The sequence below is a fragment of the Lampetra planeri genome, chromosome 1, assembly GCF_965212315.1.
Source record: "Lampetra planeri chromosome 1, kcLamPlan1.2.h2, whole genome shotgun sequence".
Lineage (NCBI taxonomy): Eukaryota > Metazoa > Chordata > Hyperoartia > Petromyzontiformes > Petromyzontidae > Lampetra > Lampetra planeri.
This window is the reverse complement of record NC_136107.1, coordinates 35493134-35518120: the sequence shown is the minus strand read 5'-3', so window position 1 is coordinate 35518120 and position 24987 is coordinate 35493134. Positions and strand designations below refer to the sequence as shown.

Sequence of the window (24987 nt, the reverse complement as noted above, 5' to 3'; positions counted from 1 at the left end):
ATTTTTATTATTTTATTATTTCCATTCTACGTGACTTTACCGAAAGAACTAATAATATGAATCCCTGCAGTCACGAAAGCTTTAAATCAAAATTTAACGCACAGTCGTGTTTCTCCATGAGCCTCGGAGCAACACGAAGGGAATCAATCTCAAATACGGGATTCTCCAGATTGTGAAAAAAGTTCCAGGAAGTAAAACGCGCTCCAAACTTGTGCCCGGTGTCAGTAAAGTTGCACGGATCTGGCATGCACGCACAGACACATTACACAAACCCGGTTAAAAGACGCAGCTCCATCTTTTTTGGGTAAAAACACAGGATTGATGATCTAGCACTCACCAATTCACCGAAGTCACTCGCTCATCGGCGGTCAGGCTGGATTGTGTGAGGAGCTCACAAATCCTTGAAATATCTGGACATACCAGTGAGCTCCTCCGGCGAGCAAGGCTGCGTTGTATGGGTCATGTAGCCCGCATTCCCAGCCGCCGCATGCCCAAGTTGCTTTTGTTTGGCCGGATAGAGGGAGCTAAACGGGCGCGACACGGGTTGGAAAAGAAATGGACTGCTACGGCACAGGAGGATGTGGAGCTGAGTGGACATGCCGAAAACTGGTACCAGCGCTGTCAAGATCGGCCTCTATGGAGTAGGCTCGTGAAGGACGCTGCTACTGGCCAGTTGGAGGAAATCGCCCTCCAACAACAACGGAGGGCAGAGGAGCGACGCTCACAACGACGAGCCGAGCGCCGGGCGGATGAAATCCAGCAAGTTGGCACAAATAGGGAGCACAGCTGGCGCATCTGCCAGTCGTCTCAGTCAGTAAACCCGTGGCACCTGGGTCTGTCCAAGTGACCTGTCAGCAGCGAGCATTCGACGCTTCACGTGGCCTCGGAGTGCACCTGGTCTGGCACAAGCGCCGCGGTGACGTCACCGCCAATTAGCGGCGATTGGCGGCGGCTGCTGCTGATTGCTGTTGGTGGTGGCCAAGGCTGGCAGCAGCGGGTTTTTTTCCATCGGGTTTTTAACGGTTTGAATAAAAAAAATCGATCATCTCAGACGGCCAAAAATCTGGTTTTATTGCCTGTTAATGCCTATAGTTATAACCCCCACCAAAGAGAAGACAAACAACACGTTCCACTACAAGATTATGGTCAAAGGTCGCAAGACGCCGATGGAGTGTTATTGGCTGTCCGATGGCCGTGAGTGGCCCAAATTCGCCGTGGAACTGTCCAGCATCGCCACGTCCAGCGCCGCATCCGACAGGAACTTCTTCTCCATCACGGCCTTCGCTCACTCCGAGCTGAGGAGGTGCAGCCCGAGCGTGGCGTCGGTGGAGAAGGCCGTCTTCATCGAGAGCAACATTCACGACTTCTTCCACGGCGCGATCGAGATGATCGAAGAGGACAGCGAATCCGATGACTGCCGCCGATTGACGACAACTTGACTTGCCGGATTAAAACCGTGTTTTTTTTTTCGACATCTTTTTTAATAAATAAAACCAATAACCCAATAAAATTTGCCGAAAAAACTAAATCTTTTTAAATAAATAAAACCAATAACCCAATACAATTTACCAAAAAACGAAATAGTTTTTTTCCCCCACCCTTGGTGGTGGCGAGCGAAGCGCTCGCGATTGCTCGGCTCGCGGTGACGACCCCTCGCGGGTCGTGACGTCACCTGCGTCTCGGAAGTAGTTGACGGCACAAAAAACCCGCGTGGCTGGAACAGCTGATCGGAGAGTGGAGAGACGGGGAGAGACGGGGGGACAGAGATACGGGGAGAGAGAGAGAGAGACGTGGAGAGAGGAGGGAGAGACGGAGAGACAGAGAGAGAGAGACGGGGAGACATAGAGATACGGGGAGAGAGGAGGGAGAGACGCAGGGAGGAGAGACAAGTGGAGAGACGGTCGATAGGGGAGAGCGGCAGGGATGTCGGGAGACACGGGGAGAGAAGAGGTGTGATCGACGCGGGGAGATCCAGGCAGAGACGTGGAGAGAGGAGAAGCCCTGGAAGAGACGGCAGGCACCCCAGCGCGTAACGTTGAACTTCTTTGGCGCCGTACGTAGGCAACCGTGCCGATCGGAGGTGCGAAATCGGTGATCGGTGTCCCCAGGGGGAGGTCACCACAAACTCGACGTCAAGCGAGCAATCGAGCGATCCACCTTTCACCCCCCCCCCCCCGTGGTGGTGGTGATCACGGTTGTGGTTTGTAATGGAAGTGGACATCCCAGGTCGCAGCTGCAGCAGCAGCGAGGGTCCATCGCTCATGGGGCTCAGCGACGAGGTGCTGCTGCACGTGCTCAGCTTCGTGCCCTGCCCCGACCTCCTGGGCAGCGTGAGGAAGGTCAACCAGAAGCTCCGGGCTCTCAGCGTGGACCGCAGCCTCCTCGCAGACATCAAGCTGAGCGGAGTCTACCAGGTTTGGGCGTGCAGGCTACTCGCGGGGGCCGTTGTGCACCACCACGGGCACCACCATCACTGGCACCACTGCCACCATCACCCTCACCGCCACCATCATCATCGCCACCACCATCATCGCCACTGCCACCACCTTTATCACCGCCGCCACCATCACCCGTCACCACCACCATCATCACTACCATCATCACTACCATCATCATCACCATCATCACCACCATCATCATCACCACCATCACCACCATCATCATCACCACCACCATCATCACCGCCACCACCGCCATTGCCACTGCCACCACCACCGCCTGGTGACATTTCACGGCCGTGCCCCGCTGGTCTTGACTTGTTGTAACCCACTTGAGTTATTAGTTTCAATACGAAACAGCTGTACCTCGTCTTCATTTTCCATGTGCATGAAAACATTTTTACTTCCATTATATACCGTATATAAAAAAAATATATCTTTATGGAATTCGAGGAATATATGGTGCAATAATGTAGGATTATTGTTAGGTTGCATGTGCTCTGGTGGTACTGCCACACGCCGATAAGTCCCGACTCACAAGCCCTGGCCCACCTTTCCCCGGTTGCGTCCATCGCTTCGTGAAATGTCCTCGGCTAAGCCAAAGGCGCAGCTCTGCAATTCCTTGCCCGCCCTACTGCCGGCTCCAGAGAGCCCCCGTCTGGAGGCGACGTGGCCGGCTCTGCCCTCGTTGGCCGTGCATCTTGGGAGAGGCGGGAGACGGAGGCGCGCGGGGAATTTGGGAAGCGTGGACATTTTTTGTCCCGACCGCCACGCCAGGAGATCGAACCAGCATGGACAATATAAAAATAAGAGAATGTGGGTTTTTTTGACAGATATATTGTGTTATCGTTTATGCAAATTGCTTCTCGCAATTGCTTACGAGCTATGTAGCTTTTTGTCAGAAGCGGCCTGGCAACAAATCATCGCTCAACAAAGTGGCTTATCACGTGGAAATGTATAGCAGTCAAACACTCTCTGAACGCGTGTTGATTCTAAGTGTGGAGGGAAAACAACTGAGAAATCCACGCAGCCAAGGGGGGAGAACATGCAAACTCGGGATGGAACCCACAAAACTTCTGTATAACACACAAAGTAAGTAACAATTTGCCACTTGCTGTCATCCAGCCAGGTGGCGAGCCGGTGCCAATAACTGCCAAGCTCTGCAGTCCCCTATTTATACATCGAGTGTTAACAAAGCTCCATTGATCTTGCTGGTTGTAATCTCCAGCGAAGCATCGTGTAAAATATTGTCAACATATTTCCTTGCTTTTCCAACATTCCTCCTCCGGTTTTGTTTATGAACCAAACCAATGTGACATATTTTCCCATGACATAACAACATGATTTGATTGGATCTGTCACTGGATGGTGGAGCGTTAGGCTTGAAAATGTATAACCCAAAAGAAACCAATTCCGAATGACGGTTTTGAACGGGAAAGCCTACGTATAGAAAAACAAAACATTGATAGTGCTATGAGTATAAGAAACACATCACCACCACGTCCCTTCTCTCTGCTGTTCCCGTCGACCCCCTCCCACCCACCCACCCGGGACCAGGTGACCGATCAAGACGTCCGCGAGATCTTGGAGTGCGCGCGCCCGGGCGTGCAGAACCTCGACCTGGGCGGCTGCTACTGGCTGTCGGCGAATGTGCTGGACGCGGTGTGCCGCTGCCGCTCACTGGTGCGGCTGGACGTGACGGGCTGCGCTCTCACCGCGACGCGTCTGGACCGCATCCTCGGCGGTGCCCCGGCGCTTGCCTCGCTCGCCATCGACGTGCGCCCGGGCTTCGGCACTGCGCAGCTCGGAGCGGAGGCCCGCGCGGTGGGTAGCGGTCGTCGCCGTTGTTGTCGTGGTTGCCTCCGCCACCCCCCACCCCCCCCCCACCCCCCCACCCCCCCCCCACCCCCCCACCCCACCCCCCCCCCCACTCTGGTGGCCATAAGTGGACGGGCCCCGTCCAGCACCGCCACGTTTTTTTCCGCACCGGTGTGGTGCCGAGGTTGCGCCGATCCGCCGTTGTGTTGTTTAGCGTTTAGGTTTGTTTGGGGCGTCGCTGTGGCGAGACGTTTTCTGCAGGAGGTCGTGGGTTCGATCCCGACCCTGACGCCGGCTGTATATTTGGAGTTTGCATGTCTCTTTCTCTCTCCATGGTCGCGTGGATTTTATTCCGGGTCCTCCGGTTTTTCCCTCCACATTTAGTAACATGCTTTTAGAGTATTTCGCTGCTATAACGTTCGTTATTTGTGATGTCCAGGTCACTTCTGAAAAAGAGCTATATAGCTCAGTGGGCCTTACCTGGTAAAATAAAAAATGTTCATAGTTTTTATAGTCATTAGCGCTGCGCAAATTCCGGTTTTATTTTCCATCGTTGTTTTTGTCGTCGTTCTGAATAATCGGCTTGCCCAGAACCGGCCAGGTGCTTCCGGCGGTAGAGCGAGTGGCTCACAATAGGAAAAGGTCGCGAGTTGACTGAGCCCAGTGTCTCTTCCTCCATGGTCGATAAAATAGGTACTACTTTGTCGGGGGGATAGGCTCACCCCCGTCATAGTCAAGTGGAAATTCCACCAGCGGCTAAGGGCTGTAAACAAGAAGCTAACACCTCCTTGCCGCCGATTCCAGCAGGAAATCACTTTTGAGCTTTGCACTTCACTGTTAGATCAGCGCGCCGCACGAAACCTCACGCACGCTCTCACACCTCTCTCGCACATCTTCCCCCTCGCGATCTCACCACCGCCGCCGGCAGGCGTTGGCGCGCATCACCGAGCTGCGCCAGACCCTGCTGACGCCGTCGTACGGCGTGGTGCCGTGCTGCGTCGCCGTGCGCACCCTGCTACTGCGCCTCGAGATCCCCGACTGCGACGAGGTCGGGGGGGCGCTGCCCCCCGCGCAGCTCATGGTGGGCCAGAGCAACATACCGTGCTACCGGCACCTGCGCGTGTTCGCCGTGCGGCTGGCGCCCGGCTTCAGCAACCAGGACGTGGCGCGCATCTACCTCTCGTCGCTGCCGTCGCGCCCGCCCAGCGGCATCGAGGTAGTGGCACGGCGAGCGAACTCACGCTCTCCCCCCCCCACCACCCACCACCCACCACCACCCACACCCCACAACCCATCCACCACCACCCACCACCACTCACCCCCCACCACCCACCACCACCCACCACCCACCACCACCCCACCACCCACCACCACCCACCCCCCACCACCCACCACCACCCCACCACCCACCCACCCCCCACCACCCCGCCACCCACCCACCCACCCCCCACCACCACGCCACCACCCCACCACCCCACCACCCCACCGCCTCTCAGCCCTCTGGCCCCATTCCCGCCCTCACCAGTAAATTGGAAGGTGTCAGCCCCTGTTCTGCAGCTGCCATCCCTCCGTAGCCAGCCGTTGTTCACTCGGTCACTCTTCCACTGCTACCCTCTTCCGCCCCCCCCCTCCCCCCCTCCACCACATCATCTGTGATTGGGAGGTGACTCCTTCACTGTTCCGTTCGTGCTCTCTCTCTCGGTGGGTTATGAATTGCAGGCAGAGCAGAGTGCCGTATCGCCACGCGTCTTCACGAGACGGCGATAGCCCAATTGGATCCCCCGGCCACGACCCCCCTCATTCCATGGGAACCTCATTTGCCAGTAAAAATATGATAATTGGTTTTTTACCCTTTTATCTGGCAACAAAACTGACACCTTTTTACAAGGAGTCATGTTTGCATAGACCACAATACCTGCAGTCATAAAGCAAACAAAAAACATAACTCTGATAATGTGCACTGTCCTTGAAGTTGATTGGTCCACACCCGAGACAGCTTTCCTTAGAGCCTAGTCTCACATGGGTTGGACCAGATGACTAGGCTCTAAGGAAAGCTGTCTCGGGTGTGGACCAATCAACTTCAAGGACAGTGCACATTATCAGAGTTATGTTTTTTGTTTGCATTATGACTGCAGGTATTGTGGTCTATGCAAACATGACTCCTTGTAAAAAGGTGTCAGTTTTGTTGCCAGATAGAAGGGTAAAAAAACAATGACCCCCCTCATTGTTATAGAATGACCCGCGGAAGAAGATATCGCAGAGCTACGTCTGAGATCTATTCCAATTGACACAGTAGGGGGCAGCAATTTCGTTCGTCACGTGACCTATACGTTAATTCTCGGAGGTGTAATTCAGAAGTAGATGGATCTTGGCTAATGACGATGACGACGATGCTGACGATGGACGATATGCAACCCCTCTCTCTGGACAGACGTTCGTGCTGTCGGTGCCCTGCGGCTTCCCGGAGCTCACTCCGTGGATGTCGGGCTTCCTGTCGGCGGTGGCCGAGAGCGACGACCTCGCGTCGTTGCAGCTGCCGCGCTCCTGGCTCGCCGAGGGCTCGGCGCTGCGCTCCGTCCGCCTGCGCCGGCCCCGCCACCTCATCCTCCCGCGCTGCTCGCTGCGCAGCCTCGACCTGGCGCACATGCTCGCCCTGCCGGCGCCAGGCCCCGCCCGCGGTGACGGCGATGACGGAGCTCGCGCCGCCGATCGTGACGACGAGGGCCACGGCGACGACGATGACGACGGCGACGGCAATGCCGCCAGCCCGGCCCGCTCGTTGGTGACGCTCAACCTGAGTGGTTTTGCGTTCGGCCGTTTCGGGGTCCAGCGCCCGGAGCAGGCCTCCGTGGCCTTCCTGGACGCGCTGACGCGCGTGTGCCGCCGGAGCCTGCGCAGCCTCAACCTGGCCGGCGCCCACGTCCACCTGCCGCTGTCGCCGCCGGCGCCCGGGCAGCTGTGCCGGGCGCTGTCCCGCCTGCGCCGCCTGCGCTCGCTCGCGTTGCCGCTGTGCGCCGTGTCGTCGAGCTCCCCGGCGGGGCATGCGCCCGCTGGTGGGCGGGCGCCGGCGGCGTACGTGCGCCGGCGCGGCCCGAGTCTGCGATCCGGTGGAGACGCCGCGGGATCGGCGGAACAACGGGCGGAACCGCCGAGGGCGGCGCCGGAGATGCCGGCGCGCGGATTTGACAAGAAGATGCGGGTCATGAGGACTGCGCCGCTGACGGCGGCGGAGGCACCGGCGGTTGCGTTACTCGGCGTCGGCGGTGACCCCGCCGACGCCGGCCCGTTTGCCGGATTGGTGTCGCGGCTGCCGCAGCTGCGCGAGTTGGAGCTGGTGTCGTCGAACTTCGTGTCGGCTTTGCCGCGGTTCGAAATGGCCAACCAGCAAGTGCGGCACTGCGGGCACGGCACGGCGTTCGGGGATGCAGAGATGGCGCTCATCGGGCAGCTACCGAACCTCCGCCGGCTCACGGTGGCGCAGGTACCCGGGGGGGGCGAGGGGTGGCGCCCGGCTGGCGGGGCAGCCGGTTCCTGGCTGACGTGTGAGCGAGTGAGCAAATGATGGGATTGGTCGGTCGGTGTGCGAATGAATGGGTGGGTGGGCGAGTAGGTCAGTCATCAGGTGAGTGAGTGAAGAAGCGAATTAGTAAATAGGGGAGCAAGCAAGCGAGTGCCAGTTGGGTTCGCTCACCCAATTTCCAACTAAGATCCCAACGGATCGCTCGAACGACAACGGGAACCACCTTCGGCTTGCCTGTGCCCCCACCGACCTTGCCCCGGCAGGCACCCGAGGTGGTGACGGGCACCGGGCTGGTGGCACTCGCTCGGGGCTGCCGGCACCTGCAGGAGCTGTCCCTGGCGAACATCGGCAAACCTGCGCACGCCACGTACCTGCCAGCGCTGTGCCAGGCGCTGGCGCTGTGCCAGAGGCTGCACAGCTTTCGGTGAGTTCCCCCCCAAGCGTACGATCGGCTACGATGACGATCACGACGATCACGACGATGACGACGATGATATTGCCCCTGCAAACAGCGCCGCCAGGGTGCACAACAGGGGATATTTGCTCCGGACCCCACAATGGACCTGGGGGATGAGGGGATGAGCGAGCCCGCGCGCCATTCTCCCCCAGGCCGCAAGAAACCTCTGGGCAGCTCTGCCTGCAACTTAAACCCCCACACATGCACAGTCTTAAATCCTTATCGCAGGGCCTCTGCGAGACTCTGTGGGCCTCTGTGAGAGTCTGCGGGACTCTGTACGAGTCTATAGGCCTTTGTATGAGTCTATAAGCCTCTGTGGGTGTATGCACCTCTGAGTCTATTGGCCTATAAGTGAGTCTGTTGGCCTTTGCGAGTCTGTTGGACTACGCGGGTCAATGGGTCTCTGTGCGAGTCTGTTGGCGTCGGTGCGAGTCTTTTCGGGCCAGTGACGCGATAAAGGCCACCGCCGCTGCGATCCATTAAAATCCTCGACCTGAACGTTTCTGTCGTCGGGGATCGGCACGTCACGGCACTGAAAAAAATGGCCCTGGCTCGGTTCGGCACGGGTGCCCAAGCGGAAAAGCGGCCGTAGGGCGGTAATGGGCCACCGGGCGTGGCGTCTTATGGCGTCCGTCTGCAGGCGTGAGCCTTTCGGGAGACGGCCGTTTATAACAAATTACCTTGACGATCGTGCGACTGCAACGCAAACGGTGATGCCGAGGACCGCCATCCACCCATACGCCTTCCGACGCATCCAATAGAGACAAAGATCCCTCGTACAGCATTGACAGACTGTTGGGGCAAGTGCTGTTCGCGAGAACTCCCATGAAGGCCAGGAACAGTGCACGAGGGGATGGGTGGTAAGGACCACGCCCGGCCGCCTTTGTCTCCCCAGTGGCGATGTTTACACACTGCACCAGGTACTCATTTCAGGCCGTGTGGACCTCGGGCAGGCCCAGGACTGGTTCAGATAATCGTCACTCGTGGTGGCCATGAGTAGAAATCGCACCTGGATCGCCGGGTTCGTAGCGCACCTCCACCCCCACACACCCACCTAGCCCCACACACACCCACCCACCCTTGTCTCCGACGCAGGCTGGAGCAGCCGTACGTGAGTGCGGGCGCCACGTTTTTCCGGGCGCTCCTGCGCTGCCCCGAGCTGCAACGGCTGTGCGTGGTGTCGCGCGGGGGCGGACTGCCCGAGCCCGACGTCGCCCTCCACTTCGTCGCCGCCTCGCCCCACCTCGTCGTGTGCCACTTCTTCATGGGCGACACGCGCGTCACCTGCAAGGAGCTGCAGAAGGCCATCATGAGGAGGTGAGAGTGAGGAGGAGGCAGGGGCTGCCGGTGGTAGTGGTGGTGGCGGTGATGATGACGATAATGTGATGACAAGATAACTATAGCGACGATGATTGACTGCAATAATAATGAATGAATGGGTGGGTGAGTGGCTGGGTTGGTGAGTGGGTTGGTGGGTTTGTGAGTGAGTCATTCAGTGGGTGGGAGGGTGATTGAGTGGGTCGGTGAGTGATTGAGTGGGTGGGTAAGTGGGTGATGACGACAGATAATGATGATGAGGGTAATGTTGATTGTCGTAATAACGATGGCAGAGATGATAACGATTTTGTTTTCGATGTACCGCCCTCCTATATGCCAGGGGGGCATCATCTCGGAGTGCATTACATCTCACATATCAACACATTTCAAAGGTCGCACCCCCAGTTGCAGCTGTCCCTGTGTGGCACAAGGTGACTCGGCACCTGGCCGGCAAGCGGGCTTCGTCTGCCGTTAGGGGGGGCGGTAATCGCTGCTGTGTGCGTGATCCCAATGGACGATGGGAATGCTTTGGAGTTGGTGAATTAGAATTTGGGAAAGCCGCAACAACCATAAATGCTATACGTGGCTGCACGAGTCTTGTGGGCCGAGAATTCACGAATTGTTTCTCTCAAGGCCACACAAACACTGCTGTAGATTTACTGACAATACAACGGTAAAAAGAAACGTGGCCTTGGTCATAACATCCTCCACTAGAAAAACTGCCATTACCACCACCACCCACCCCACCATCACCACCACCCGCCCCACCATCACCACTACCACCACAATCTGCATCACCACGACCCCCATCACCATCAACCACCCCCATCTTCATCACTACCACCCCCATCTCCACCAAGACGACACTTGCTACCACCACTACCACGATCTTCACCACCACCACCAACTCTGCCACCACGACACCCATCACCACCAGCCACCCCCATCTTCGCTACCACCACCACGACCACCACCACCCTGTTTACCACTACCAGCACTGTCTCCACTACCACCATTACTCTCCCATCCACCACCGACACCACAATGCTGTGTCAACAACAGCGTCATGTGGCTGGCGAGAGATAAGCCAGCGCCCCAAGCTCAGTCTGGGACAGGATGCAGATACTGCCCGCCCCCAACTCCGCTCCCCCGCCCTGCTACAGCACTCCCTTCCCCCATCTCTGCAACCCCCCCCTCCCTGACTCTTACACTCAAGCCCCCACCCCGCTCCCTACCCCCACTTCCCCATCTCCCCCCACCTCCCGGTACCCCCATTTTTCCTGCAAAGACCCCTGATACCGCCACGTACCACGATCCTCCCCCACCAACTGCCACCACCATCCCTTGCTCCTCGTCACCTGCATCTCCCGTCCACCCACCCCTGCACCTAGGCCTCGGCAAGGTAAGGTAAAAGTTAAACGGTAAAAAAAACAAGAGAAACTTTACCCTACCTTTTACCTTACCACAATACAATCGCGCTACCCTTACCTTTTACCCTTTAGCAGGTAAGGTAAAAGTAAAAAAAGAACGAGCCTACCTTTACCTTACCTTTTACCCTTATCCCATACAAATTTCGCGATTACAGGGTAATTACTGGGGTAAAAAACATGGCAATTTTTTTTTACGATAAATGCTAGTTAGAGCGCTTTATTCATTTTTGATTTAAATCTTTCGTGACTGCAGGGATTCATCTTCTTGGTTCTTTCTGTAAAGTCACGTAGAATGGAAATAATAAAATAATAAAAATAAAACATAATAAAATAATTCTCACGACGTTTCGGCCACAATGCAAGCAGCCGTCCTCAGGTGAAGACCAGGTCTGTCGCGGAGACAGCGTCTGAATGAAACAGCACCATGCTTGGAGCGTATATTTAATCTGGGTTTGAAGGGGGGGGGGAAGGGCGCCTTGACAAAATAATTTGCATATCAAGAGGAATTTAGCATATTTATTGGAAATGCAGGTATGTGATTAGTACTACTTATGCCCGTGCATTATGCAGGATTAGCAGCATCAAAGGGAGGGGATATGGGAAATGCAGGTATGTGATTAGTACTACTTATGCCCGTGCATTATGCAGGATTAGCAGCATCAAAAGGAGGGGATAGGGGTAGCATTAATAAAGGGAAGGAGTGTTAATAGTATGTAGCTGCAGTAACTAAAACCACCACGTAAACAACTAAAGTATAAACTACATAGTATCATCAGTATATTAAATATACTCTACAATAACATGAGTTACTAACAGTAAGTAATACATTACAATTCTACGTCGTAAAAAAGATAATATGCTTCCATCTAAACTTTATTCTCTTACATCACACGAGTCTACACCGTACTATATACTGCCATAAACAAACCCAACATTAAATTATATACTGTATTGCTATAAACCACCCTGTACCTTATACATTGTAATATTACACTATGTATTATTCTACCCACCCTAATGTATATCACACTGCTGTATATGGCACAGTGTATAATAACAAATAGTATAAAATCATATGCTTAATACAATGTACAAAGTAATATATAGTATCATAATTGTATAGTGAAGGATGTAGAGTGGAGTTTGTCTGGTGCCAGGATGTAGAATGGAGTTTGTCTGGTTCCAGGATGTTGAGTGGAGTTTGTCTGGTGCCAGGATGTAGAGTGGAGTTTGTCTGGTGACAGGATGTAGAGTGGAGTTTGTCTGGTGCCAGGATGTAGAGTGGAGTTTGTCTGGCGCCAGGATGTAGAGTGGAGTTTGTCTGGCGCCAGGATGTAGAGTGGAGTTTGTCTGGCGCCAGGATGTAGAGTGGAGTTTGTCTGGTGCCAGGATGTAGAGTGGAGTTTGTCTGGTGCCAGGATGTTGAGTGGAGTTTGTCTGGTTCCAGGATGTAGAGTGGAGTTTGTCTGGTGCCAGGATGTACAGTGGAGTTTGTCTGGTGCCAGGATGTAGAGTGGAGTTTGTCTGGTGACAGGATGTAGAGTGGAGTTTGTCTGGTGCCAGGATGTAGAGTGGAGTTTGTCTGGCGCCAGGATGTAGAGTGGAGTTTGTCTGGTTCCAGGATGTAGTGTGGAGTTTGTCTGGTTCCAGGATGTTGAGTGGAGTTTGTCTGGTGCCAGGATGTAGAGTGGAGTTTGTCTGGTGCCAGGATGTTGAGTGGAGTTTGTCTGGTTCCAGGATGTAGAGTGGAGTTTGTCTGGTGCCAGGATGTAGAGTGGAGTTTGTCTGGTGCCAGGATGTAGAGTTGAGTTTGTCTGGTGACAGGATGTAGAGTGGAGTTTGTCTGGTGCCAGGATGTAGAGTGGAGTTTGTCTGGCGCCAGGATGTAGAGTGGAGTTTGTCTGGTGCCAGGATGTAGAGTGGAGTTTGTCTGGTGCCAGGATGTAAAGTGGAGTTTGTCTGGTGCCAGGATGTAGAGTGGAGTTTGTCTGGTGCCAGGATGTAGAGTGGAGTTTGTCTGGTGCCAGGATGTAGAGTGGAGTTTGTCTGGTGCCAGGATGTAGAGTGGAGTTTGTCTGGTGCCAGGATGTAGAGTGGAGTTTGTCTGGTGCCAGGATTTAGTGTGGAGTTTGTCTGGTGCCAGGATTTAGTGTGGAGTTTGTCTGGTGCCAGGATGTAGAATGGAGTTTGTCTGGTGCCAGGATGTAGAGTGGAGTTTGTTTGGTGCCAGGATGTAGAGTGGAGTTTGTCTGGTGCCAGGATTTAGTGTGGAGTTTGTCTGGTGCCAGGATGTAGAGTGGAGTTTGTCTGGTGCCAGGATGTAGAGTGGAGTTTGTCTGGTGCCAGGATTTAGTGTGGAGTTTGTCTGGTGCCAGGATGTAGAGTGGAGTTTGTCTGGTGCCAGGATGTAGAGTGGAGTTTGTCTGGTGCCAGGATTTAGTGTGGAGTTTGTCTGGTGCCAGGATGTAGAGTGGAGTATGTCTGGTGCCAGGATGTAGAGTGGAGTTTGTCTGGTGCCAGGATGTAGAGTGGAGTTTGTCTGGTGCCAGGATGTAGAGTGGAGTTTGTATGGTGCCAGGATGTAGAGTGGAGTATGTCTGGTGCCAGGATGTAGAGTGGAGTTTGTCTGGTGCCAGGATGTAGAGTGGAGTTTGTCTAGTGCCAGGATGTAGAGTGGAGTTTGTCTGGTGCCAGGATGTAGAGTGGAGTTTTTCTGGTGCCAGGATGTAGTGTGGAGTTTGTCTGGTGCCAGGATGTAGTGTGGAGTTTGTCTGGTGCCAGGATGTAGAGTGGAGTTTTTCTGGTGCCAGGATGTAGAGTGGAGGTTGTCTGGTGCCAGGATGTTGAGTGGAGTTTGTGTGGTTTATAGCAATACAGTATATAATTTAATGTTGGGTTTGTCTATGGCAGTATATAGTACGGTGTAGACTCGTGTGATGTAAGAGAATAAAGTTTAGATGGAAGCATATTATATTTTTTACGACGTAGAATTGTAATGTATTACTTACTGTTAGTAACTCAGCTTATTGTAGAGTATATTTAGTATAATGATGATACTATGTAGTTTATACTTTAGTTGTTTACGTGGTGGTTTTAGTTACTGCAGCTACATACTATTAACACTCCTTCCCTTTATTAATGCTACCCCTATCCCCTCCTTTTGATGCTGCTAATCCTGCATAATGCACGGGTATAAGTAGTACTAATCGCATACCTGCATTTCCCAGATTAAATATACGCTCCAAGCATGGTGCTGTTTCATTCAGACGCTGTCTCCCCGACAGACCTGGTCTTCACCTGAGGACGGCTGCTTGCGTTGTGGCCGAAACATCGTGAGAATTATTTTATTATGTTTTATTGTTATTATTTTATTATTTTCATTCTACGTGACTTTACCGAAAGAACCAAGAAGACGCTTTATTCATATAGAATACTCTCAAATCGGGCGTTTAGGCTGTCGACGACACCATCCTCCATAACCTCCTCGTCCCAGTTGTCTTGGTCGATGGCGATCTCATCAACAACCTGATCAAGTTCGTCATTGCCATCATCCTTGGACAGACGACAGGCAATAAGATCCTGCGCCGCTCCAGCCCAGTTAGACGGAACCTTCAGGCAGCCGGCCGTGATCCATGAGCGCAAGCACATGGACTTTATGAAGAGCGTCGTTGACAGCGACTGGCGAACGCATGTGAACTCCCGCCCGGCTCCGCTATTCGCACGTTCACAGGGAGTTGACGTCGCCGGCGCTCCCAAGTAGTCGCAGGCCATCTTGTAGTGGGCGGGGAGCAGCTCTTTGCGGAGAAACCACCACTGCATTACGTCAATGAAGGCGCTGGCGGTCGTGACGCCCATGCTCAGCAACCGATTGACTTCATCGCCATCGTCTATGGAGTTGCCGACGTTGCTGAACAGGGTGCTGAACAGCCACCGCTCCTCCATATGGGCAGCAACTGCCGTCGGCGAGATCATGAGCACGTCCGAGTAGCGATGCTGCAGGACAGAGCGGATTGTGGCCTTCAGTGTAGCCAGCTCGTCTTGGTCTGTCGTTTTCGGCAGCTGTGGATTCAAGTAGGATGCCACAATGGCGGGTTCCTGAACCCGTAGGTGGCGGTACCGCACCAGTTCAGCCTTCATCCCCGTCGCAGTCAAGGGCTCATCGATCGCTCTTAAGGGCGGCTTCACCGTGATCGCAATGACGGACGATGTGCTCCATCGTCACCGGCACGAGATCCAATGTCGAATTGTGGTCCGCCGACAACGAGGCCGTGACCTGGCGCGGCATTCGCAGGAATGCTGTCACGCCCTCGATGTTTGCCCACTGCAGTTCAGATAAAGCACCGACACCGATCACATCCTGGAAGCGCGCCATGACAATGTCCAATGGGACACGCTTCTTGATGGCGTCGTCGCCCATGTCAAACGTCGAATGCCACCTGGTCGGTGAGTCCTGGTGCGTCGGCTCCTTGCTGGCGAGCTTGGCGATCTCAGCCTCGCGGCGGTACGACTGCCGGACGACCTTGCTGCACCTGATATTGACGAGCGCCTTGCGCAGTACGGCATTTGTTGACTTGATCAGTTTTAGAACTTGGACGACACCGATCTGGACGGAATGATCCGCACATCGAATATGGTGGCAAGCCCGCAACTGCTCATATCCGGCGTCCACGTTGACCAGAGCGAACAACGTCTTGACAGCACTGTTCGCATCGGAGCCATTGTCGCTGGTGACAGCGAGCAGCTTGGTCGAGATATTGTGCCCGAGGCTTTGGAGGTGCTCAAGCAGAGCGGCCCCAATGCGCTTGCCGACACCCCTTCTGGACTGCACATCAAGGATTGTCAGCAGCATGGATTTTGACGCACCAGATTTGCTGTCGATCCAGTGCACCGTGACCATCCAAAATCCCTTCAGGTTGCGGTTCGCCCACCCGTCGATGGTGAGCGAGATGGCGACGTCCAGGTTGGAGAAGAACGCCCCGACGATGGGCAGCATGATGGCGTGATGCTCGACAATCTTGCGAATGATGGTGCGGGTCGATGGGCCCTCGTATCCCTGCGTCAATGTGTTGACCAAGGTCTTGAACTTGTCGCTGCTGGCGGCTCGCAAAGAGATTGCACCTTGGATAACAAAATCCACCACCGCGTTCTCAAACTTTACCAGGAGGCGATCCGGGATTGCTGGCCGGCTCAGCGTTTGCTGCATTAGGCGGCTCGCCGACGCCGACGTCCCGACCTCGCTGCCTGGGGGGCGAGCACGTTGTGTTTCTTGAGGTGGGCTTTCCACCCCGACGCGTTCGTGTGGGTGGAAAACCACTTGCGGCAGTGCACGCACTGCCGCTTCCCTTGCTGTGCATGCGGATCACCCTCCATCCAATCGTGTGTGTGCTCCCACGGGAACGCATACCGCTGCCTCTTTCGATTGCTGTTCGCAGCAACCCCAAAAAAGCCGTTGCTGGCATCCTCGTCCTCTAGTACCTCGACCTCAAGAACGTGGACCGTCTCCATGTGCTCCGCCATCACTTTAAAATGGAGGCCACGGACTGCGTCACTGCGCCAAGGAACTTTTAGCGGTAAACAAGGTACTGTATTTATCGGGTAATTATTCGCCCTACCCTTACCCTACCGGGTAATTCTTCTGAGCTACCTTTACCCTACCCCTTGGCATGTCGAAACCTTTACCCTTTACCCTTTTACCCGGTAATAAAGGTAATTTGCCTTACCTTGCCGAGGCCTACCTGCACCCATCCCTCACCCACCCCATGCCCCCCCCCCCCACGCCGCCCCAAGCTTTCCCATGATTCCTTGCGTGCTATTGTGCTCCTGGATTGTCTTTCCGCTCATGATTTTATTCTTCTTAAACGAGGACAGATGTCTGCCTCGTGACCGATCGCCGGTGCCCGTTTTTGTCGCCGCTTTGTCTGTCTTTTGTTTAATTCCTTACGTCGCTTTAAGATCGATGTTGATGATAGATACATACATACGCTTGATACTGCTGGTTGTTGTGAACCGTAAACACGACACCGCCATCTGTCTTGCAGAGCGCGTGAGACATCGCGCTGCGGTTGTCCAGCGGAGACACCGGAGGGTGGGCAGGCCCATCTGTGTGTCGGCAATTTTCCAGGTTCGATCGGCGAACCCACAAATGACCGCGGCGTATATTCTCCGGATGATAAGACGCTCCGGAAAGTAAGACGCGCCACGAACTTGTGCCTGGTGTCAATGAAGTTATACGACACAGATTACACCCGCCCCCCCTCCATAGCCTTCAACAGACTGTTTGGGGCAAGTTCTTTTAGCGAGCACCTATGAAGGGCAGCACCACGCCCCAGTGCTAATGTTGACAAACCAAACTAGGTGCTCATTTTTAAGGCTGAGTCGACCTAGGGGAGCCCCCGGGACCGGGTTGAGATAATCGAACTCCCAAATACACTCGTAGCAGATGATAATTATACTCACTTGATACTGTACTCTGGAGAACACAGTGAACCCACGTACTGTATTTAGTTTGCCCCTTGGTTTATTTCAATTACACTAAGAAACACGCGGAACAGAACATGCACAAGTTACAGACGTCGTATTGACTGTGAAGATGAACCTTGTTTGGGAGTTTTTCAAATCTCTCCGTGTTCCAGCAGCCCTTGCCTCCGAAGCTGTGGAAGTGCAAGCCCACAGCTAAAACAGCCCTTTGTCAATCCACTGCTGGATGAAAGGCGTCTGTGTCCTGGGAGTTAACTGACCATACTTCACCATGCTGGTGCAATGCGCTAACCACTGCGCCACCGTTCCCCCTCCCCCTTATTTTACACAAATAGAATAAAGTACTTTATTTAAAACAAGATCCTGTGCTTAACCTTGGCCTCAAGGCTGTACAGACAGTGCCATAGATTTACCGCACATGGTTAAACACTGCAAAGTAAAATATGACCTTGTCATTAACAACTTCCAGCACAGCAATCACCCCCCCCCCACAGCAACCTCCAGCACCACCACCACAGCAACAACCCCACGGCAACCTCCAGCACCACAACAACAACCACCCCCACAGCAACCCCCACCACCGGCCTTACAACAACAACCACCACCCCCACTGCAACCTCCAGCACCACCACCACAACGACCACCCCCACAGCAACAACTACCACCACCCCCACAGCAACCTCCACCCCCACGGCAACCTTCACCACAACCAAGACTGCCACCACCAACCCTGTTCGTCTGTTCCCCCTCCTTCCTTGAATGACAAACACACTTCTCTGCGGAAGAGACAATTCCTGCGCCTCTTCAGCAGCAGCTGGACCTGCTGATAGCTGAAGAAGCAGCGGTGGTGGTGGGGGCGGCAGGGGGTGGGTGTGTGGGGGGGGATGCGGGAGATCGCTCTGATGTCGGCTGGCAAGGGGGGGGGGGCGGGCTGCTAGAGTCTAGGAAGGAAGATGAGGGCCTCTGGGACTGGGATTAAACAATCAAATGTTGATTAAACGCACGTCGCGACAGACGGTTCTTCGCTCAACCTCGCGCCCCCCTCCCCCGCCCGGGGCTCCCTCTGTCCTCCATCTGCAAGCCCCCCCCCCCCCCGGCTCACCCGCCCCCCCCCGTTCCACGCTCTCGGTGGAAGAGCCTTGACTGGCGAGGCCACGTGGCAGTGCTGGTGGTGGCGCGCTCGTCGCTTATTGCGTGAAGTTCGCCGCTCAAAACGAGCGGCCGCCCTGGTTAATACGGCCTGCGCATCTCCGCCGTAAAACGTACGTGCCGTCTGCTTTGCGCTGGACTTGAGAGACACCCGCGGTGTTATTTCAACAAGGGCAGGCCGTGTGTGATGTGTTAACGTGTGTGTGTTGTTTTGCAGCTGGGTTTGGTCTGGTTAGATGCTCGGTGTGTGTGTGAACGTGTGTGTATGTGGGGAGCGGCAGTGTAGCGCTTAGCGCGCTGCACTCCAAACCCGCCGAGCCGAGTTCGATTCCCCCTCGCAGCCAACACCAGTGACAATTATCTGAACCGGTCCTGGGCCTCCCTTAGGTCGACTCGGCCTCAAATGAGTACCGGGTGCAATGTGTAAACATCGCTACGAGGGAGACAAAGGTGGCCGGGCGCGGTGTTGGCCACCCAACTCTCCCGTGTGCCGTGCCGGCCTTCATAAGCGCTACTCGCTAACGGCGCTTGCTCCTCCAGTCTGTTAAGGCGATACGGGTGATCTTTGTCTTTGTTGCAGCGTGTGCCCGTCGCGCCCAGCTCTCAGCGTCGCCGTCTTCCCGCTCATGCACGACCTCCTGGGCGAGGTGATCCGCTCGCTGCCGCTCTCGCACCTCGACGACTTCACCCTCTTCCGCTCGCACGTCGCTCAGGAGCCGCCCGGACTGTGGCACTGACGAGAGCTGAAGGGGGGTGGGTGGCGGAGGGGTGCGGGGCAATGGGTGGCAGTGGGTGGGTATGGGTGTTGCAGCTACATATTTGGGAATATTCAGGAGCCGGCATCAGCACTGAGGCAACGTGCTCATTTCTCGTGTTGTACAGCCCTGCAGAGCCAGTGGTGGACATCGCACGATCCTAAGGCGAGTCTTTCAGTTGGACGACCGCCGTTGATTTCGCCGCAAAGTGGTACTGATTTTATCGACCCCGGAGGGAGGGATGCTGGGCTGAGTCAACGCCCACAACCAGGATGTGAACTCGCGGCCTTCCCATGGCGAGAGCCGCTCGCTCGACCGCTGAGCCACCTGGCCGGATTCAGGAGCCAGTGCCGGAGAATACAGGAGACGCTTTCATCCGATGAGATTTATCTGTGTGACCGAGGAACTAATGTTCGGGAATATTGCTTCACCTGATTATTATTTGTACCCCAGTATTATTTTTGCGTGTCACAAAGTAGCCTGCAACATGCGTTTGTGAGTAGGTCTGTCTCCATGTGTTTTCAGAAACGCGCTATGTTTCAAGACTAACTTACGCAACTTACGGGAAGTTGCTTGACCTTGCTTTTTTTTGTTTGTACGGTTTAATGTCTTCATATAAATTTCATACGTCGGCTTTTACCACCGACATTAATGATTGGTAATTCGTTGATTTTGAGTTAGATTGTCGTGGAGGTATAACGTAGATTTTTTTTTCTTAACTAATACTCTTCACCGCCCAACGAGAGAGCCAATTAAATCGAGCGGTCACCTCGTGGGCAATGGATTGAAAACTACATTCTTTAAAACTGCTTATTGCGTTTAGTTGATCGTCCTTCCCCCGCACCTCCGATTAGCGCGGTTGGCTACGTACGGTGCAAAAGAAGTTTAACACATCCGTACAAAAGGTGCCGCAGTGGTTCGTTTCGTCAGCAAAACTGGCGGAGGATTGAAAAGCGAGCAATAAACATCTGGAACGTTTCGCAGGACGTTTCGCAGGAGATTCCGACCGGCATCATCGGGTGATACCAAAAGCTCAGGGGTTGATAGTTTTTGTTTTCGCGAGATCTGAGCTCTTCTGAAACACCTGGTGATGCTGGTTGTGTAGTCTCCAGCGAGAAGTCCTACATGACTGTCAAAATATCTCGCATATCTCGGATCATAACTTCGTCCTAACAAATGTAGAACTTTCCCCTAAATCTGTAACCACCTTACCCCTAATAATAACCCCAAGACCTTAACCCTCACTTAACATGGGGGGGGGGGGGTACAAATAAGTAGTGGTGGAAGCAATATTAATTTCCTTGTAATTATTCGTTCCTGGGGATATATGTCCGTGGGGATTACATGTCATATTCTAATCGTTTAATATTATTTGTTGTGTATCGTTGCTCTTGGGTAGAACAAGAAGTTTGTTTACAGAGGGGGAGAAATGGAGTGAGCGACGTGCCTCATCTAGAAGGATTCAGGACCCCCCCCCACCCCGTCCCCACCTGCGATTTAATAACGAGTCACGATTCAGGGTTATTATTCGATTCAAGAATTTATTTGAAAAAAAAGACACCTGCCGACTGCAGCATGTGTGCTGCCTTCGTTAGCCTAAATATAACATTCGCGTATGCATTATTGCTTTGCATGCAATTTCCATGTAAATGTGCACGTCATTTGCATGTAGTTTGCACGGATGACCCGAGACTAGAAAGGAGCAACCAACTGGCATACGAACAAAACACGAAACTCGAAATAGCAATTCGGGCGAGACTGTAAATACGAGACAAAGTACCCATTTGTAGATCGTGATAATTCGTCGAATCGTTGTAGGTTCACGAGAACGTGACTGCCGAGCCGAGATGTGATTCGGCCAAAACCGGCGGCCCAGGGTGGAGCTTCGTGTCGAAGGATGGGGGGGCGGTGCCGGGTAACGACACGGGCAGCGGAGTGATCTCCATGAGCCAGGCAAGAGAAGACCAAAGACCGAGAGGGTGGGAGACTGTGAGGGCAGATTAATGGGTGTCTGCGCGAGCCTCTGAATCTCATTGCGAGGCTATGGGTCTCTGTGCGAGTCTCAATGGTTTCTGTGTGAGGTTACGGGTGACTGTGTGAGTCTGAGTCACTTGTGAGTCAATGGGTCAATATGTGAGTCTATGGGTCTGTGCGGGTCTGTGCGGGTCTGTGCGGGTCTGTGCGGGTCTGTGCGGGTCTGTGCGGGTCTGTGGGCCCATGGGTCTGTGCGGGTCTGTGCGGGTCTGTGGGCCCATGGGTTTGTGCGAGTCTACGAGTCTTAGTGTTGAGTTGTAACAGCAGCCGCTGGGATGGCTGTTAGTGCGGATCTTGGAGGTCCGCTGCGTGTCGACTGCAGGATCTGGCAGAGGGTAGAGAGTGTTGGTAGCGAGGCGTCATGGTGGTTTCATTGGCTTTGGCCATAGTGACGCCTCGATTTCTGGTGATTGGGGTGAATTGGTGCCCACGTAGGGATGGAGGGGGAGAGTGGAATCGGATGAGAACGCCGTTGTTCACGGTGATGCGAATTGGCCTGGGTCAGTTGGACTCGGTTTGCTTCGGGCCTGAACAATTACAACCAGGGTCAATAATAGTAACGGAGTGGCAACCGGTGAATGGCACGTGTCCCAGAGCACGTCCATCGTGGAGACATTAAATCGGTTCGCGTGCAGGTGCTGGGTGGGTTGTTACATCGCATTACCATGAGAGGAGGGGGTTAGGCTTGGGGAGGCCCTCATCCAGCCGTGGATTGACTGGCTGATGATGAAATACGACCAAGTCATGTACCTGACCTCATAAGATCTCGGAAGCTAGGCAGGATTTAGCCTGGTCAGTACTTAGCCTGGTCAGTACTTGAATGGGAGGCTCCTTGGTAATACCAGATGTTGCAATGGAAATGTCAGTACAGTAGTGGATTCTTAAATCCATCTGTGCAGAGCTTTGAGTTTGTGTGTGTGTATGTGGGGAGTGAGGGGTGGGGGGGTTATCTTGGTCCTGTGGTTTCTCTCCACACGAAGCTAAACTCTCATTCATGCAATTGGCCAAATATCCATGTGTCGCAGGACCCTCCTGAGTACCTGGTGGGAGGTGTAAACATCGCAACCAGCCTCCTCAGGCGACAGCCATAATTCTGACGTTCAAAAGGGATTGCCCACGCGTGCCGGTGTCACGGTCCAAATATCCCAGATTTATTATTATTCAATCATCAAACTCCAACTGATGTTCACTGATGATGATGAACCCACTCGTCGGGATCAGAACAGCCCATGCACAGTGAATTGCCATTGTTCACCAGTGCCTGGGAATGTTCACCAGGCCACGTGACATCACAACACCACTTTTTGGTGTCGAGGGTAGAACGTCGCCTATCCGGCTGGCTCACGTAACATCACTGGTTTGTGTCGAGGGTAGAACGTCGCCTATCCAGCTGGCTGTCGACTTGGGTATGGGTTGGTCATGTGAAAAGGTCAGATGTTTACTGTATGTCTATAGAATAGATCAATATGCTTACACCCGGTCGTAAATACTGCCCTTGGGTGTGGGCGCTTTACCGGTCAGGGCGCATATGCGAAGTCGGAGTATACAGTTAACTCGAGATTATCATCGGGTGGATTCATCCGGTCCGCTGATTAAACCTGCTTGCGACAAAATGTCTCGGGAATTGCACGCCCATTGGGTAATTTGTACACACTTGCACTGGGCCCACGGTGTCACGGTTAACACACTGGACCGAAGTCTCCTGGCACGGCAGTTCTCATCCCCTCCCCGTTGCCTCTGTGCATCCAGCAGTGCAAATGGGTGCAGCGCAGTCCATCGGCAGGTGTGATGGTGGGTTAAAGTGTGGGTAACGCCCACCTCTTCCAAAACGTCTGGCCAATGTAGGTTTAAAAGTAAACTCTAATGCAGAGAACTCTTGCCAGCAGTGGCGTGAGCAAGCAATTTGCAGGGCTTTATATTCGTGGTTCTTTCGGTAAAGTCACGTAAAAGGGAAATAATACAAATATAACATAATAAAATAAAATTCTCATGACGTTTCGGCCACAACACAAGCAGCCATCTTCAAGTGAAGAACAGAGCTGTCGGAAAGACAGCATCCCAATGAACACCGCTAAGCTTGGCAGCATATTTTCCCTTCTACGTGACTTTACCGAAAGAACCAAGGATATGAATCCCTGCAGTCGCGAAAGCTTTAAATCGAAATTGCAGGGCTGCACCTTTATCTTTGTTTATGTTTTGCATTCTCCGAGTTTTTGTTGTGCCCGGGCCACTTCTCCACCCACCATTACCCCGGATAATTCCGGATAATTGAGAGTTTGTTTCTACGTCTCATTGGACCATAGCTCGTTGGGGTCACCGAAATAAACTAACCTGGGCCTCGAGTTGCATAACCCTGGTGTATTATGCGCACTTTGTTTGTCAATGGCTGTGTTCTTGTTTGTTGTATTGAATCGGCAATATTAAACACATACTGTCTTACGACTTCAATGAGTCGATCTAGTCTTGTGTTTGAAAGGCTGCACTGTTGGAATTAAACGAGCGATGAGATTACGCCCATCCATCTCATCTTTACATCCATAAGCCAGTGTGCCGTACTGACCTTCATTGGGGCTCGCTAACAGCACTTGCCTCAAAAGTCTGCTAAGGCTGTACGGGGGGGGGGGGGTCTTTGTATATGTTGGTGGTGCTGACGCATGTCTTTGATCCAGCGCTCTTGCAGGCAAGGGTTGGTGGATCACGCAGATCGAGATTCGCGAAACGCTCCAAACCCGCGTTGCTGCGACGTGGCCCAGGCAGATGCAGCCCAGCAAGTGGATCAGTGAACCCATCAGCAAGGAGCTTTGTGAGCCTCATCGCCTCGTGAGTGGAACTTCCACGCCTGGATCTGCGGGGGTTGTCGGCATGCTCAATGGTCATTATGAGCAGGAAATCACTTTGTGAGCAGCGCTCCACGCTTCTTTGCACACAACTGCACGCAGTCCAAACACAATAACAAACTCAACACATTCGTCAACAGCAATGTGGACCTCAAAAGGAAAGTTACATCATAGGCGACGTTTCGGGAAATTGCCTTTATTCACATAACTTGTGTCTACAACATCCTTACATGACGTGAACCCCTGCAGACACTAGGGGCGCTACAACGTTCTGTACTGCCATGTCCTTCCATCTGGCTATGTGCATGATGTCCATGATATTTACTCAAGAAATGTGCATCGGATACTCCCAAATGCATCCAATCGTTCAAATTAATGACGTCCTTAATTCGCTGTCTTCCCCGGCTTCTTTTACTGCACCTATAATTGCCCCCAGTCAAAGCCACATTTATATTGAGTCTCTTGCATCTCAGTATACAGGTAGTCCTCTACTTACGATGGAGATGCGTTACGACGACCCCATCGTAAGTCGAAAATATCGTAAGTCGAAGATGGCTTAGTCTACCCAGGAGTCTTAAAGAATGGTGATAGTTTAGCAAAACAGCTAATTTACAGTACCGTACTGTATAAACTATATACTGTATGTATTTATTAATTACAATACTGTATTGCACGGTAAAAAGTAAAGTTAAAAAGGTTAATTATTAGCCTACCTATATGAACTGCAATTTAATAGAAAGTTTTTTTTCAGGAAA

General features: G+C 53.4%; 1 protein-coding gene across 1 annotated transcript; it reads left to right on the top strand.

Moving 5' to 3' along the window:
• The first annotated feature begins 1650 nt into the window (after window positions 1–1650).
• Window positions 1651–19368, top strand: FBXL18 (F-box and leucine rich repeat protein 18). The gene is made up of 7 exons (XM_078599671.1): window positions 1651–2414; window positions 3996–4262; window positions 5185–5472; window positions 6688–7737; window positions 8040–8200; window positions 9329–9550; window positions 19187–19368. Exons 1-7 carry the CDS (start codon window positions 2208–2210, stop codon window positions 19341–19343), a joined length of 2352 nt encoding a protein of 783 aa, XP_078455797.1. The 5' UTR covers window positions 1651–2207; the 3' UTR covers window positions 19344–19368.
• The last annotated feature ends 5619 nt before the right edge of the window (window positions 19369–24987 follow it).

Excerpts from the sequence above, each read along its gene's own strand:
- FBXL18 (XM_078599671.1), top strand. The coding sequence starts at position 2,208 with ATGGAAGTGGACATCCCAGGTCGCAGCTGCAGCAGCAGCGAGGGTCCA. Across the intron at positions 5,473-6,687 it reads GCCCGCCCAGCGGCATCGAG|ACGTTCGTGCTGTCGGTGCC; the intron begins GTAGTGGCACGG and ends CTCTCTGGACAG. Across the intron at positions 8,201-9,328 it reads CAGAGGCTGCACAGCTTTCG|GCTGGAGCAGCCGTACGTGA; the intron begins GTGAGTTCCCCC and ends TCTCCGACGCAG.